We start from the raw sequence: 16,932 nt of genomic DNA, 5'->3' as shown, positions 1-16,932 counted from the left end.
TCAGTTGTGGTGTACCTTATCTAGAGGCTTCTTAAACTCATCCTGTCCTACTCCAGAGGAGTCATTCCTCATCTATTCCTGCTGTAAGAAAAATTGACTCCCATCAAAGGAGTGGATTTATAGCAGGTGGTAGCATCCAAGGTGTGTTTAGAGGGAAAGTCATAAGGCAGAAATAATTCAGACTGCAGGGAAGAATTACCAGAGTGAAATACTGAGAGATGTATGAAATAATCTCCTTGGGGAGTGATGGCAGCAGCATCTCCTGGAGCATTTGCAAGTGGCCTGGCAAAACATGAGAGGATGTGTTATTCTGGTGGGGAGAAGGAGATTCTGCCTCCTGGCTGGGGGTGAACCTGGAACTCGCAGAACTTATTTCTGTCACCATTGGGCCTTTGGGGCTTTTTAATTTTTTTTTTATTTTTTTTTCTTTTGGCTGTAACTGTGCTCTGCTCTCTCCTCTTGCTATAAACCCACATCTCACTGAGCCCTGTTCCTGTTTCCACAGCCTGGAGAAGCACATGCTGTCTCACAGTGAGGAGAGGGAGTACAAGTGTGACCAGTGCCCCAAAGCTTTTAACTGGAAGTCCAACTTGATACGTCACCAAATGTCCCATGACAGCGGGAAGCACTATGAGTGTGAGAACTGTGCCAAGGTACAGTGAATTTGTGGGCTGCCTGGCATTTCTTGTGCTTCAGGGGAGCATGGAAGTAGGGCTGGGATGCAGGAGGGCACAGGGCTCCAGAGGGTTTCTCAAGGGTTTTCACTTCTACTTTGAAAATATGTTATTTTTCTTCCCCTTTTAATTTGGAAATGGTTGTGGAGTCTGAAATGGGGGCTGATGCTGGATGCTGAGCATCCTTGAGCTCAGGGCTTGGCTCCTTAGGGTGTAAAAGGGTCAATGAGGGGCAAAAACCCCTTGGAAAACACAGGGCAGAGGATTCCCTGGGCTGTGTGCCAGCTGCTGGGACCAGAAACTTCAGGACACTTCTGCAATATAAATAAAAAATAAACAATAGCAATGCACCCCAGCTGCACTGAGTACAACTCTCATCTCTGAAACATCTCAATCACTTCCCAGCACTTGGCTTGCTGTGAGGATTACTTGTATAGGATGTGGTACTCTGCATTGCTTTTTATCCAAGATTCTCAAAGCTTGGCCCTTTTGCATGAGGACTTACTTGGTTTTAGGTAGATTTTACTGCAATAATGCAGATTTCATATTGATGTATTATAAGACATAACCAAGCCCTGGTTTCTAGCTCTGGGTTGTGTCCAGGATTCCTTGTTGTCACACACTCAAGAATCAGTATAAAGTATTTCTATTGCAGTAATGCTTAGAGGTTTCAAGCAGCCACATTTTCACTCATTTTCCATGAAGTCCCTGACCTCAAATGTGCAATCTCTAATGACAAAGTCAAGTCAAATGCATCTGCTGCAAAGGGGTTAACAGACCCACACAATACTTGGGTGATCTGGGGAAACTGAGGCCCCTTCCTGCAGGCACAGCTCCCATTGCTGGCCATGAGCGTGGGTTTTAATCTTAGAGTACTCCCAAAAAATAGCTCCAAGGTTTTAAAATTTTTAAAAAGACTCTTGTAATAACTGGCTTGTTCCACAGTCAAGTTTCTTGGTTAATCAGTACTCATTTCCTAGCAGGTTTTCACGGACCCCAGCAACCTCCAGAGGCACATTCGTTCCCAGCATGTGGGGGCTCGTGCTCACGCTTGTCCAGAGTGTGGCAAAACCTTTGCCACTTCTTCAGGCCTCAAACAGCATAAACACATCCACAGCAGTGTCAAACCTTTTATATGTAAGTCTCCAACTAAACCTCTTTGATTAAAGTGTTGTTTCTCTTGCCGTAAAGCAGCGCAGTCTGGAAAAGCAGGAGGTTGTGTTCTCTGCTCCCTTTGAAACTTCCCACCCGTGTCACAAGGGCTTTGAGTTACCGAATGAGTTCTGGGTAATTTGTGGTCCAATGCAAGGAGTTATTTTCATGTGATTTTCCTTTTCAGACAGACACTGTGTGCTGTATAAATGTACCTGTTGTCCTGGGGATGTTTTTCCGCGTGCAGATGCAAAGTGAGAGGTGCTCTGCACTGTGTTGAGCTGGCTGCTCTCCTCCTACTTTAGGAGCAGATTTTGGGCTGCAGGATCTCCACAGCAGATGCCATGACTTTTGCTGGAGTTGGAAAAACAAATCTCAGAGGCAGTGAGATTCATCTTGCCACCTTCCTCCAGGCTCCTCTGCATGTCCCAAGTTTAAGGACTGAATTGAGCTGTTAGATCTTCACTAACAGCTTTTCCAGCAATAAAACTTGCCTTGGATGTGAGTCTGGCTCTGTACTGGGCTTAAATGGAATCCCCACCACCTCAAAGGATGCATTTGCTGCTGAGCCAGTCCCTGCTTGGGAAGGGTGCAGGTTACTTTCCCTCCCTTTCACCGGGGAAGCAGAGGCAGAAAATATTTAAAAATATTATTCTTGGTTCTGCTACTCTTCACCACAGCCTTTTCAGGCACCTGCTGTGGCTTGAAAGGTACCTTGACCATCTCCCCTACTTGTCTGTTAAACATCTTAATCTTTTTCTGCTCTCAACAATAATTTACCAAAATATCTGCACCACACCTGTGAAAAGAATTGGCCACAAGCTAAAATATTTCCTCAAGAGGAGGAGTATTGGGTTAAGCAACTCAGTTGTGCAAAATCTGTAACCTGCCATTGGGTGAGTAATACTTTTGGTTCGGACTCCTTCAATGAGAAAATGTGTAAATAGATCCAATATTAAATATCACTAATAATTTTTAAAGCTGATTGCGGATTAAATGATTACACTTAATTAGAAAACTAACCTCTGGTTAGGTAGAGACTCCTCAGGTAGGCTTATTGCAGCATCCTACATAGCAGTCTCTAACTGGAACCTCTCATGAACCAAATAATCTCTGAAATGCTTTTTGTTGCTATTTTTCCTGATAAATCAAAACAACAACTGGTATCCTTCACATGCAGTGTGAGGGATGAAACCCCACGGAGCAACCCACGGATAACAGGCATGTAATTGCAGAACAAAAAGGTTTGGAGACCACATGTTTGGTCGTGAGAGGGAGGTAGGGTCACCTAGAGCAGATATCTGCTTTCCACCAGAAGGCCACACACCATGATTTGCTTGTACCAGTCTGTTTATGGCAACTGTCTCTTATTACAGTGTGCCGCCCAGGCTTGAGTGAAAACTCACCAACACTAAGGTAATTACTCGCTGCCTTCGCAAAATCTCCAGCCTCCCCAAATAGAAACCACATGCCATAATAGGCTGAACATATTCTAAATAGTACTTACAGTAATTTTTTTAATAAGCAGAAAATATGCAAACTTAACTGCTGGCTAATCTGGGGTCCAGAGACAATCACTGTGCAGAGTGTGTGTAGGCACAAGATTAATTTTTGAGCCAGATTGGGGGTTTTGTGTTAAACCTGGGGTCTATGGAGCAGTAAAAGCTGCAAGGAGGGAAGCTTCTCTTGCAAGTTAGTTGCTTAAAAGTATGGCAGTGAGATTTAAAGGGTGTAATAAGGTGCAGCAGCAGAAATCAGACCCAGCTTCTGTTGCTTCCATACATGGAAACAATTAAAGTTGATAAACAACCCCCATCTACTAAAGTTTAAGTGATGTGATAATGAAAAGGAGGTAGATCTTACAACACAATTTTATCTGAGGAGTCCTGGCTGTTGGAAATGTCACAGTTTAGACACAGAGTCTCCTCCAGAGTCCCCTTGGCATTGGGTGTGCCTGTCACTGATGCTGTGATACACCCAGGTGACAGTCCCAAGAGGAAGAGTACTCCAGGGAGCAAGGGCTTCCACTTTGCACAAAATTTCTTTGCCAGCCCTTAGAGCCTGTGGATTAAATAGAATGCCTGCTGAATGCAAGAGGCACTTTGAGCAAGCAGCACCTCATTAAATAGTCTTAAATTAACTTCAGTGCTCGAAAAGGTAAATTGTTGGTACAGCTGTTAATTTTTTGCTGAGTTTATAATAATAAATATTTACGTATTTTAATGGTATTGCCATTATTGATTGAATTTAGTTTAAAAACTGAGATGAAATGCATTTAGTCAAATTATTAATTTACATTTCCCTTAATAGCCTGTAAGGATATCTTAAAACTTTAAGTGCATATTTTTGCTTTTCTCCAGAGTAGAATATTTCTTGATTCTGTTGACTTTGGAATATATTAATGGAGAGTAATATTTTAATAATGTACCACTGTTCTTTAAGGGAGAACTTCCCAGATTTTAGGAAGACCTAATCTGTGCCAATACCCCTCTTTCCAGTCCTTTGCCACTCCAGCCAACCCGATCAAAGCCTTATCTTTAATAAAGCCATGTGAATAAGAAGCAGAACCTCAAAACAACCTGGTAGAAGATCAAAAGTTCATAAAACATGATTTCTTTTTTAATTCTACAATAGCCTATCCTTGGAAATGCATGGATTTGAGATATTTCTTTTTCTGGAAAAATACATATGGTCTATCCTGCTTTACATATGGGAGAGGAGTAGATTCATAATATCCACGATGGAGTTTGTGTGAACTTATGGATGTGACACTTGAGTCACCATTTGGGTCAGTTTAATTTTGATTTCTGTGATCAACATGAAGGGAACTGGGGGGAAATTACTGTGTAAAGCCTCAACAGTGAAGGTAAGGGGTCTGATTCTGTACCCTGGAGCGTGGAACAGAAATCTTATGCCTGCAATTAGGTTAAAAGTAGAAGAAATTGGCATAAAAACCAGAGCTTCATAATTGCAAAAATGAATGAGAAATAATTCTATATTAAATAAAAAATATATCTATGTTAAATTGGCAAAGAAATTATATTTTAAAAAGACAAAACTACTTAACAAGAAAAAACCAAGCATTTTTCAAGAAACTAGAATAATCTCGTCCTTCTTGTCTCCCTTGTTTCTTTCTCTTCAATATTTTCCCCCTCTCTCTATTTTTCACTTTATTTTTGATTTTCTCTCTCTCTTCTTCCTTGCCTTTCCTCGTGAATGAAGATTTCCAGCAGGAACAGTGACTGATACACAGAAACAAACCCTTCTTCCTGAATTACAGCCCTGCAAATTTCCTGTGTTTGGGCCCAATCCTGCACCCTCTACCCCACGAATTGTCAGCGTGGGATGTGAACAGGGGGAAAAAAACAAAACGGGTGGATGGGACAGGATCAGGCCCGGGGAAACAATAGGAGCATTGTTGGTGAGATATGGAGCAGGCTGCTGAAGAGGTAAACAGTGAGGAGATGACAACAAGTGGTGCAGTTTCTCAGGGACAGGAGTTTGGAGGAGCAGGAAGGTGAGCGCGGGCCCCGGTGCGAGTGGAAGTTAGAGGACGTGATTGCAGTTCATGGGAACCGAGAGTGCAGGATGGGATACATTCAATTCAGTTTCCTCTGCAGGCTTAAAATAGAGCCATTGTAAATTATGTCAGACTGTCTCGAATCATGAAAATGATTGTTAAAAAGGCCTCAGAATACACAATGCGCATTGTTGTGCGGCTTTGATGTGTGAAAGATGAGAGCTTATGATATAACACAAATTAAATAAAAATAAAGCGGCCACATGCTTTTTCCTGGCTGGGAAAAAAAAAAAAGGAAAAAAAGAAAAAAAGGATTTATTGCAGAAGGATAATAGTGCTTGCTGATAGTGGTGCTGCTTTGTTTTTAAACAAGTCTGGAGCTGATACTGTTAGAAGCAAGGTAGTGCAGACAGATTTTGGCATAATGAGGAGCACAAGACACAGCACAGCTTTGGGACTTTCCCAATGCTCCTGCTCATCCAAATGATGCCAAGAAGGACATAAAAAGGCACTGGGGAACTAAGCATTGCCCTCTTCCAAACCCTACTTCTACTTATAGACTCTTAACTTGGTTGCTGCCCCGATTTGCTCCCTAAGGTTTGTAGCAGCCGGAAAATTGGGAGCCAGCAAAAACCTGTTTGTCTCAGAGACCTGTTTGTCTCTGTAGTGTCTCACTCTGCACCACTGGGACCATTTCCAGCCTCCTGCCACTGTGGAAGGTTGCTGGAAGCTGAACTCCAACATGGAGAGTGTCACAGGCTAGATTAAGACCTGACCTCAAGGTAGATCTGCTCCCCTGTGTGTTCCCAGGCTTTCTCCCAAATGCTGCATTTTTGAGACTGAAATCATTCCCATCCCAGAGGTGTTTCTCATCAGGCTCTTACTGAGCATCAGATGTGCAAATAAAGAGAGTTTCATTCTTAAAGGGAATTGTTGTTGAAATATTATCTATCGTGTTGTCTGCAAAGGGCAAATAAGCAATAATAAGACTAGGAAGGTTAAGATGTGGAATTTAGAGCTACAGCATCCCAGGCACCTGTAAGCACTGTATGCGTTACATGAATAGAAATGTGCTGGACATATGAGAGTACTAAAGTTTCTCAGGTTCCAGCCTGGACTTCCATGAGATTAAATTTTTCATTGTAAGCAGAAAAAAAAATTGTTACATTTATACTTGTAAATAGGAAATACCTGGCTCTCTCCTCCTTCACCTCTTTCCTATTCTTGCAGAGCGAAAGCTCTGTGAGGCAGCTTCATCTCTGTCTGGTCCTACAAATATTTATTTTAATGATTCATTTCCACATGGGAATAGTGACATAAATGGATGCCATTTGAGGACACCTGTGCTCTCACACAGGAGCACCGTGGGTTCATGTGGGGTCACAGCACGGGGTCGTGGCTCCTGGGGGGCTCTGGGGGCTAATGCAACCTGGAATAATGGTACTGAAAGTGCAACACTGTGCAATGCAAAGAGCAAACAAGGAGAGTGTGTCTTTTAGTGATTCCAGACCTTTTCTGCTTGGTTTTGGTGCTGTCTTTTGACTCTTTGGAGAGTACAGTTGCTTTTGTACATTTGTGCACCCAGACCTCTCCCTACGGCTTCTTCACGGACACTTGGCGGGTAAAAAATGGTGTTGTTTGCACAACTTTGAGGGTGGGGGCAATTACCACAAAGCCTGAGATGTGTTGTTGTTGTTGTTTACATACAGGTGAGGTCTGCCATAAATCCTATACTCAGTTTTCAAACCTTTGTCGTCATAAGCGCATGCATGCTGATTGCAGAACCCAAATCAAGTGCAAAGACTGTGGACAAATGTTCAGCACTACGTCTTCCTTAAATAAACACAGGAGATTTTGTGAGGGCAAGAACCATTTTGCAGCAGGAGGATTTTTTGGCCAAGGCATTTCTCTTCCTGGAACCCCAGCTATGGATAAAACGTCCATGGTTAATATGAATCATGCAAATCCGGGCCTTGCTGACTATTTTGGAGCCAATAGGCATCCTGCTGGTCTTACCTTTCCAACAGCTCCTGGATTTTCTTTTAGCTTCCCCGGTCTGTTTCCTTCAGGCTTGTACCACAGGCCACCTTTGCTACCTACTAGTTCTCCTGTTAAAGGACTTCCGAGCGCAGATCAGACAAACAAAAGCCAAAGTCCCCTCATGACAAATCCTCAGATACTGCCAGCCACCCAGGATATTTTGAAGGCACTAAATAAACAACCATCAGTAGGGGAGAATAAGCCAGTGGAGCTTCAACCAGAAGGGTCCTCTGAAGAGAGGCCGCATGAGAAACTCAGTGACCAGTCAGAGAGTAGTGACCTTGACCTTGACGATGTCAGTACCCCCAGTGGCAGTGACCTGGAAACCACCTCGGGCTCTGATCTGGAAAGTGACATTGAAAGTGAGAAAGAGAAATTTAAAGAAAATGGTAAAATGTTCAAAGACAAAGTAAGCTCTCTGCAGAGCCTGGCGTCAATAAATAATAAGAAAGACCACAGCAATCATTCCATTTTCTCACCATCCTTAGAGGAGCAGACTGCGGTGTCAGGAGCGGTGAATGATTCTATAAAGGCTATTGCTTCTATTGCTGAAAAGTACTTTGGTTCAACAGGACTTGTGGGGCTGCAAGACAAAAAAGTCGGAGCCTTACCTTACCCTTCCATGTTTCCCCTCCCGTTTTTTCCAGCATTCTCTCAATCAATGTATCCATTTCCTGATAGAGACTTGAGACCGTTACCCTTGAAAGTGGAGCCCCAATCACCCAGTGAAATTAAGAAGATCCCAAAGGGAAGCTCTGAGTCTCCCTTTGACCTCACCATAAAACGTAAGGAGGAGAAGCCACTTACTCCCATCCCCTCAAAGCCAGCAGCCCCCTCTGCATCCAGCCAGGACCAGCCTCTGGATCTCAGCATGGGCAGCCGAAGCCGAGCCAGCAGCACAAAGCAATCCGAGCCTCGGAAAAACCACGTCTTTGGAGAGAAGAAAGGAGGAGACCTCGAGCAAAGGAAAGCCTCAGAATCCTCTTTGCAGCATGCCAGGCCCACCCCGTTCTTTATGGATCCCATATACAGGTAAAGGACTCTCTGCTGCCTTCCAGCATCCTTTGGTGCAGGCAGCCAGGTCTGCCAGGGCTGCCACCCTGTCCCCCTCCCAAGTGTCCCTGGAGGTGCCATTGCACTGCCAGGGCATGGGGGTCCCAGGCCACATGCTGACCTGTACATCCCTCCTCACATCCCTCCTCACATCCCAGCTGTTCCAAGTGAGCCACGGGACTGGCAGTACTGCAATTAGCAACCCCTCATTGCCGTGAGTCATTAACCTGCATAGCTTGGTTGAATATATTCTCTTCCCCATAAATAAGTTGGCATCAGCATTGAATGTTTGTTTATTTGATGTGTATTTGATATCACTGGTTTGCTTGAAATTCATTTTCTTCCAAAAACTCTGTCTGCTCTGGCTTCCCTTGGAGATGACAGTGCCTCTCCCCAGGGCACCCCTTGTACTCCACTTTGCCAGCTCCTCTTGAATTCAAGAGGAGTTTCTCACAAGTACAACAAAGAAACACATTTGCCCAAAGGTGTGTTTAAAGTATGGAATTTGAGAATGATTTCTGCCCTTTTTTATCATTATTTGAGTAATGGGTTGATTTCTTCAGGCACTTCATTCATAAAATTCCAGGCATAGCATCCTTGTGTGTACAAAGTGAGCTCCTTAGTCATAGAATCATCCCAGAAAGGCTTGGGTTGGAAGAGGCCTTAAAGCTCATCTCATTCCAACCCCTTGCCAAGGGCAGGGACACTTTCCACTCCAAAAGGCTGAATGGCAGATCCCTATCCATGGTCTACCTTGTGAAATCAATGGGAGCCTCATTGTTGGCTTTGAAAGGTGCACGCTGTCAGTGAGCTGAGATTTTAAAAACCAGTGGTAAAATCCAGACCTCCTGGTGTTTCCCAGCAGAACTGAGATGGATCTCACTGGGATGTGAATTTCACCTGCATCCTGTGTGTGTCAGCCCCCCTTTGCCCTTTCTGCCCTTATATCTGCAACGAGTCAAAGTCATGCATCTAAATTAGTTTAGAGAAATATTAGCCATAAAAATATTTGTCTGTAATATAAATAACAGATTTTACAGCCTCTTGTTAAAAAAAAAAAAAAAAAAAAAAAAAAGGATACCGCCATGTAAATTATGTTAATTTATTACTTTGTCTGAAAAAGAAATGCTGTGGGCAAAGTTTTTGGAGAGTGCTGGTGCATAAGACAAGTCTGCATTATGAAGAAACAGGATGTGATGCTGTTTACTGAGATGGTTTTATTCATGCCAGATTGATATCTGTGTTTGACCATAAGTTTTCTTTGCGTCCTATTCACTTAAAATGCCTGAAGCAGCAGAAATAATGATCCGTGTTTTATGGCCCTGCATTACCAACTAATTAAATTGCACTGCAAACTCCCCTGCCCAGGGCAGAGAGGTTGGAACTAGATGATCCTTCCAACCCAAACCATTCTGTGAGCCTACATTTCTATGATATGAATGAAATCTGTACAAATTCTGGCAGCACAGCACGAGGCCAGTTATTACTGAACCTTCATTTGCCATGAGTTACCTCTAATGTGGACAACATGATTCAGCCATGAAACCATGAACATCAGAAACAGATAAAGCAAAATCCCCAAATTTCACTCTGTGGTTTCCAGGCTGGTGGCTGTGATGTCATGTGTGGACAGACCCATTGCTCAAGGCTCTGTTCCCTTGAATTCCTTTCCTCTTAATGCTGAGTGTACTCAGTCACCTTATTTCTTTATCAAAGTGCTTGGTAGTTAGTCATTGGTTGTTGTTATAATGGTTATCAACCTTTTGAAGTGGGATTATTCCCTATATAAATGGTATAATCTACTTCAAAGGTGATTCCCAGCCACACCCTGGCAGCAATGAGCTGTGTGTGGGAATCAAGATTTGAGTGTCTTCCCTTATCTTTTATTGTTATCTCCTGGAAACAAATTGCTCAAAGTGTAATTGCCTGTTTTAAATCTGAGTAACTGTATGATTGTTAATCTCTGAGATTGATTCATCACAAGCAAATCTAATTTTAACATTTACAGAGTAGAAAAAAGAAAACTAACTGACCCACTGGAAGCTTTAAAAGAGAAATACTTGAGACCTTCCCCGGGATTCTTGTTTCATCCACAAGTAAGTATTTCGGGAATTTTGTTGTTGTAAACAAGCCTGTTGATGCTTCAAAGCAGGTGCAGAGAAATGAATGCAGTCTTAGTCATTTTTGGATTTCCTAAAACACACAGTTTTTGCTGGACCATTGTGGTGGAAAAGCGTAAGCATTGTTCTGAGCTTCTTGATGTTTTGCAGATGAAACAACATGTTTTGCTTGTAGAGGAAGCCAGATTTGAACTGAATGTGTCTTTTAGAACCATTTTCCTCCAAAACCATAACCTGGCTACCAACATTTGCAGCCCCTCCTGTGCTCTGGGCAAGGAGAGTCAGAATTGACTAGGAGGAGTCAATGCAGATTCTCTGTGAGGCCAGCAAAGCTGAACATCCTGCTTTGAAAGGGATTTTATTTTGTTTAAGGGCTCTCATAAAAGAGAGAAAAGCTTCCACCTGGTGTTTCCAAGCCTTGTAGTGCAAATGCTCCATGGTTTCTCTGGTAGCTGCTGTGGGCTGCAATGTGTGCAGTGTGTGTAGGATCCCTGCTCCTCCATTCCTGAAGAGAGACTTTGTCAGGGCTGCTCATCCACAATCCTGGATGAAAAACATTTCAGAGAGTGTCCCAAAACAGTTCAACAGCTGTGACGTGTATGTGGTATAGGAAGAGGATCTGAGTGCAAGCTATACTTCGCTTTTCTTCACCAGCACCACACCCTCATTTTGTCTTCCTCCTCCTTGCTCAAGGAGATTTTGGTAAAAATCTCACATAAATCAAACACCTGGATAAAATGCTCTGTGGTATTTACCGATTTGGGCTCCTTGCTGACTTTAGGCTGCTTCATCTTAGTGATGACACCCTCTACTCATCCTGTATTTTAAGCACACAACCATGAGCTGCTGTCTCTGATTCAGGTTCCTCTGAATTCCCAGGAAAAACAGCCCAATTATCTGCTTTACCTCTTTTTTTTTTTTCCCCCAATGAAGTCCTAAGTTGTTATGTCCTAACTTGCATGGAATATATTCTGAAATATGCCACTTCTGCAGAACTGGGAAGAGCAGTTGATAGCACATATGGTTGCAGATGTACAAAACCACCCCTTTCCAATTTCAGTATCTGGAAAAGGTGTTGGAGCTAAGTATTAAAGTATTTAATAGTATTTACATGCCCTAAGTATTTATGGCATTATGTAGGTATTTATAAGCATTAAATAAGAATTTAAGATGTATTAAAATCACTGGGAATTTATGTGCAAGGTTTAATAGCAGCTTAACACCTCCTGCTGAGTTACCTTAAATAAGGTAAATCTGCCCAATTGGCAAAAACAAGTGAAAATTCTCTTTTAGCAGCAGATAGTGCTAATGCACAAATACACAAAGGACCTCAATCTGCTTTTTGTCCCCGCTATAAACAGGCTGATTGCTCCCCATCAAGTCAATGATTCTGTTAGAGCAGCTATGGAGTAAATAATGAGTAAATTATTTAAATGAGGACATTTTAGATACTGCACTGATGGAAAAAGCAGGATTATTTTGCTTAGTGCCGTCTAGACATTCAGAAGCTGTAACTCAGAGTGGTTCAGTGATGTTGGATTTGGGGGTTCTGAAGGTGTTGCTGCAGGTTGGACTGGTGCCAGTGGTAGGTGGGATGGTCAGTGAGTAGGAAAGGGGCTGCTGGGGTAAAATTCACTGTTTGGAGTTTGGCTGTGCTGGGCAGGAAAGGAGTTGGATATTCTTCTGTGTAGCTTTGTGTGACTGAATTACCTGGGACTGGGAGTCAGGCAAGGATGTGTGGGTGAAATAGAGACATTGAGCATTTTCCTGTTAATGGGAATGATGTCAGGCTTCCACCCTTGGTGTTTTTTTCCCAGGGAGTTGGTCAAATCTTGTGTTGGTGCCCGAGGAAGGTCCCAGTGCTGTCTGGTGCCACCTCCCCATAGCAGGGCCACCCCAGGTGGGGCAGAGCCAGCCCCCAGGGGCAGGAGGCTGTGCAACAGAATAAAAACTGTGCAACAGAATAAAAACTCCATGGCAAAGCCTGGCTTGGGTTTTATCACTTTACCTGAGTGAGAGGGATAACGTCTTTAACTTGGTGTGAGCTGGATCGATGCAGAGGTCAGGAGTGTAACAGGCACTGAGGAACACTGTAAAAGAAAACCAAACCACCAGCACATGTCCTGTCAAAAAAGTAAACGTCAAAATGCTTTCTTACAAACTTTAATAGAACAGGAATGAGCCTCCTGTTTGCAAAGGCAGAATCTGGGCTTGGTATTTATAGAAGGCTGGGGAACGGCTTCCAGAAAAGCTGTTTTTCCTTTATAGTCCTGTTCACCCCTGTAAAAGCACAGGTGGGGAGTGCTCTGCAAGTTTTCGTTTTCTCCTGGAAGGATTTAAAATGTTTACAAACTTATTGTTCATGTCCTAAAACTTTGTGGTTTTGTTGTTGAATTTATTCCTGAAAATTGCCATCTCAGGGACCAAGAATTTATTATTTCTTAACTGGATAATTTGACAGCAAACAGATGGATCTTTCAAGTAGGTTTCTGAAATGGAACTTAACAGACATAAACCTTGAAATCTGTATCCTATCCCTGGCTGGGCAAAATTCCTTCCTGTGTCCAAAAGTTATGAAAATTAGGTAATTTAATGGCATTTCACAATAATTTGCCATTACAAGGATTATATTTTTTAGGAAAATAACACCCCTCTCCAACAAATCATTCAGAAAAACATTTTAATTAGTATCTTTGAATAAAATCTTAATAAGTAGATTGATTGCAATAAGGATTCCAATGCAGGAATAATGTGTTGTTTTTGTTTCAATTTTGCTCCCAGTTCCAATTGCCTGATCAAAGAATTTGGGTAAGTTCATTGCTTATATTTTTGATTTAATCACTGTGAAATAAATTGCATAAGAAGAATATAATATAAAAGATAACTTACCTCTCAATTATGGAGCATGCCACTCTTTCCTACAGGGTCTTGCAGCTGAGCAGATAAATATGCTCTTATGTCAAATTGGCTTTATTTTTACGTACCTGATCCAGCTGGTTTTATTTGGTGAAGGCAATGGGAGCTTTACCTGAGTAGTGAGGGTTGCAGAATGCAGTCTTTGTTTATATGTGACTGAAATTGTTCCAAGCCATTTTCCTTCAGAGATGGCAGGGAAATTTTGAGGCTGAAATCTTGTTAGATTGCAATAGTTAATAAATATTTAATCTGCATTAAAATACAGAGCCTCAGAGGATTTAGATTTCTCTCTCGTTTGACTTCGGTGGGAGTTAGTCACTTTAATAATCACTTTAATAGCTTTGAAATTTTGAGCCTAATTGCTCATTGCAATGCTTACAGTAGAAATAAAATACTCATTTCTTTTGCTGTGTTTAGCTCAAATTTGTCTTCTGTGTATACTTACAATCATCCTCCTTACATGAACAGGAATCGTGCTTTTAGTGCACTATGGGATAAATTTGGGCTTTCTCTTCTATTTTTATAAAACCTTGTTTTTAATACATCTAAGTTGTTCATGAGAAGAAAAAAAATAAAAGAACCACAGCAACTGCTTTTGCAGATGCAACTCCAAAAACTCTGTGTTCTGCTCTCGCACTGCTGGCTCCTCAGCTGCAGCGCTGAACCCATAAATACTCGTCCCAGATTTTCCCAACCTTTGGGCTTTGGAGGGGAGAGCTGGAGCCAGGAGGCAGGGCTGGGGTCCTGACTCACTGCTGCTCATCGCTTTCCCTGCGACCTGGACTCTCTTCACCAGGCAAAGCCAGAATTCTGCAAAGCCAGTGCTGAGATCTTCTTCTCTGCACGTGCGTCCCTGCACGGGGCTGCTGCCCCTGCAGATGGGCTCTGAGCCCTGCCCTCTGCTCCCTGCCCTCCTTGGCACACCCCTAGAGCCGTGCTGGACCTTTGTTTTATGTGCACACATAGATTTTAGTCCCACTTTCTTCCTGGAAAGAGCTGTCCTATGCAGCTGCAAAGATGCCCTGGGGAGCCTGAGCTGGAAGGAGCTGAGTAGGCACTGAAGGACTCCTGAGAGCACCCAGAGGTGCTGCAGGAGCTCAGCAAGCTGGAGATGGGGTTAGATGCCAGACTTGGAGAGCACAGAAGGTGGTTCCCAAGTATTTTCTTTGGGAAATTTGTTGTAGGACATGAAGGGGCCATAGTAGGATTTGTGATTTGGCCCAGGAACCCTTAATCCTCTGCTCTCAGAGAAAAGTGGCTCTGCTTCAGCAGGTTTGGAAAGTGGAAAAACCCAGTGCAGTCTGTTTCTTCTGTCTGATTTTCTTGACTTTGGCTTAGTCCTCAAATTTCCATCATCTTGCTCCTTTTGTGAGTGTATGTCTCCTGGCCGTGCTCACGCTTTGAGCAGCCCCAGCAGAAATAGATGTTTAAAACATGAAGTGACTGAGCAGGATGCTGATTCATGGGTGAATCTCCATCTTGAGAGATTTGGTTATGTCACACAAGCCTTTTCATCTCAATTCCCAGTTGCATGTGCCACATACTTCAAGATTATTTGAGATTGTTTTTTCATTGTTTGGCAGGAGCCCTATGGTGCAAATCAAAGGATAACAACCTCTTTTGAATGGATCAGGATTAATTTGATCTATTTATACCATTTTGGTCCTGTCAGGAGAAGGTTGCTCTAAGGAGGTTCTGTAATTTTAGGCAGACAACATTCGCTTTATGAAGAACCATTTTAAATAATTAAAACAACTTTACAAATAAAGGGGAAAGAATTTGGTGAGTGCCTTAACAAAGCTTATATTTTATTTGGCTTATTTTTAGGGCATGATCCATTCTGTTAGCTGAGCTTAATCCCCACCAACTGCATTCATACAAATCCAGTTGTTCTGGAACCACACTGCAGATCAGCAGGAGTTTCTCGCTACTGCTTCATAAAGTTCAGCCACATGTGATAGGTCTCATGAACGTGAACATAACTCAGCCAAGTTCCAGGCCTGGCTGTCCAAATACACACAGTTTCAAGACAACATAATTCACAAATTGCAGATTTTAGAGGCAACACTATAACATCAGCTGGGGGAGGGAGAAATCTTGAGCTTTAGCAGTTGGATTTTTGAAGAGTTCCCCAAATAACAGTAGTAAAAATAGAAAGCAAACACTTGAGCAGTTTTTTTCCCATGAGGTCTGGCCATAAAGTCAGTTGTTTTTGTGATAGTGGCAATGAAGGAGTCGCGTTTGTCAAACATGAGGTCATGTATTTCATGACATTGTCTGCGAGATTATTTCATATCATCAGGTTATTCTTAAAAAGCAGCAACAGCAAACCTTCGCTTTATTTATGCCACTTTTTCTTGAGTTGGTTAATAAATTTTAAGACAAATGTCCAAGGCCCCTGCTGATGATATCTTGCCCGCTGAAATGTTTATAAATACTTGTTTTAGCCGATTATGGTAATGTCTGCATTTTTGAGCTGGAGCTGGGGAATTGTGACTGCACATTAGTTTGCGTCAGTCGGAGGTTAATAGCCTCTAAGGGAGGTGGGGGAAAGCTGCTTCCTTTTCCAGACATCTGGACACAGATAGAATCAACAACTCTTATATATGTAAATCAAAAGTTACTGTTCTATATAAAACGCTGTCATTCACTGATGGCAGATTAGGAGCGCACATGACGTGTCCATAAGGCAAGAGCTGAATGTAAAATATGTAACAGGATCTTCTCCCTCTCCTGCCTCCTCTGAGAGCTTTCTCTGTGGGCATGGAAATTCCACTAATCCAATCTTTGGGGTCAAGCAGTGCTTCCCCCCACTGTGCCCCCATTCAGGGATCACCACAGCCCTTGGGTGTTGGGTTGGGATGCAGAACCCCCTGAAAGCACAGCTGGTGGCTTTAGCCACACACCTGCCTCCCTAGTGGTCCCAGGGACCATCCCTGGAGAGGGGGGGATGACCATGAGCACCCACTCAATTTCCCAGGACAGACACTCTCACCAGCACCTCTCTCCAGGAGTTTGGTGGATTTAGTAGCATCTCCATGGCCAACTCAACTCCTGTGGAGGCAGGTCTTGCTTTGCCATCAGTACTAACAGTGTTCGGAAGGAAGAAGAAAGAAGAGCTACTTCAATTGTGTTTCAGCCGGAAGAGGAAGTTTCGTTGTGGAAGAAGAAAAGTCATCTCCTAGGTTAACATTTAGTCATTAAAAAAAGAGGGAGGGGGGAAAGGGTAAGAACAAAATAGTGGTTTTTACAGTCATTGAAGATTAGCAATGGGTCCACCTTGGGGTGTCACTAGGTGCTGAACTGTGGCATAGGTCTGTAAATGCCATAGGAAGAAGGGTGAGCAGGCAGAGAGTTTGTGGCTGTTTACTGAAAGTAGCCAAATCCAGAACTGACTATGAAGATTTTGCAGAAGATTCAGAGAAAACTGAGTCACCAGGATTACAACAGCGATAAA

The 16,932-nt window shown here is 42.8% G+C and overlaps 1 protein-coding gene across 8 annotated transcripts in view; it reads left to right on the top strand.

The window, feature by feature from the left end:
• Nucleotides 1-16,932, top strand: part of MECOM (MDS1 and EVI1 complex locus) — a 330,442-nt gene that overhangs the window by 297,345 nt on the left and 16,165 nt on the right. For 3 of the 8 annotated variants that reach the window (XM_083868945.1, XM_083868949.1, XM_083868950.1), the window contains 5 exons: nt 506-653; nt 1,655-1,811; nt 7,056-8,418; nt 10,448-10,535; nt 13,341-13,367. In XM_083868945.1, coding sequence (XP_083725071.1) covers nt 506-653; nt 1,655-1,811; nt 7,056-8,418; nt 10,448-10,535; nt 13,341-13,367 — 1,783 coding nt within the window. The remainder of the gene's footprint in view (nt 1-505; nt 654-1,654; nt 1,812-7,055; nt 8,419-10,447; nt 10,536-13,340; nt 13,368-16,932) is intronic. The other 5 variants (XM_083868946.1, XM_083868951.1, XM_083868952.1 and 2 more) reach the window with 5 other exon arrangements.

The sequence above is a fragment of the Zosterops lateralis genome, assembly GCF_965231275.1.
Source record: "Zosterops lateralis genome assembly, chromosome: 10".
NCBI lineage: Eukaryota > Metazoa > Chordata > Aves > Passeriformes > Zosteropidae > Zosterops > Zosterops lateralis.
Note: the sequence above shows the minus strand (reverse complement) of the source record. Positions and strands in the feature narration are given on the sequence as shown.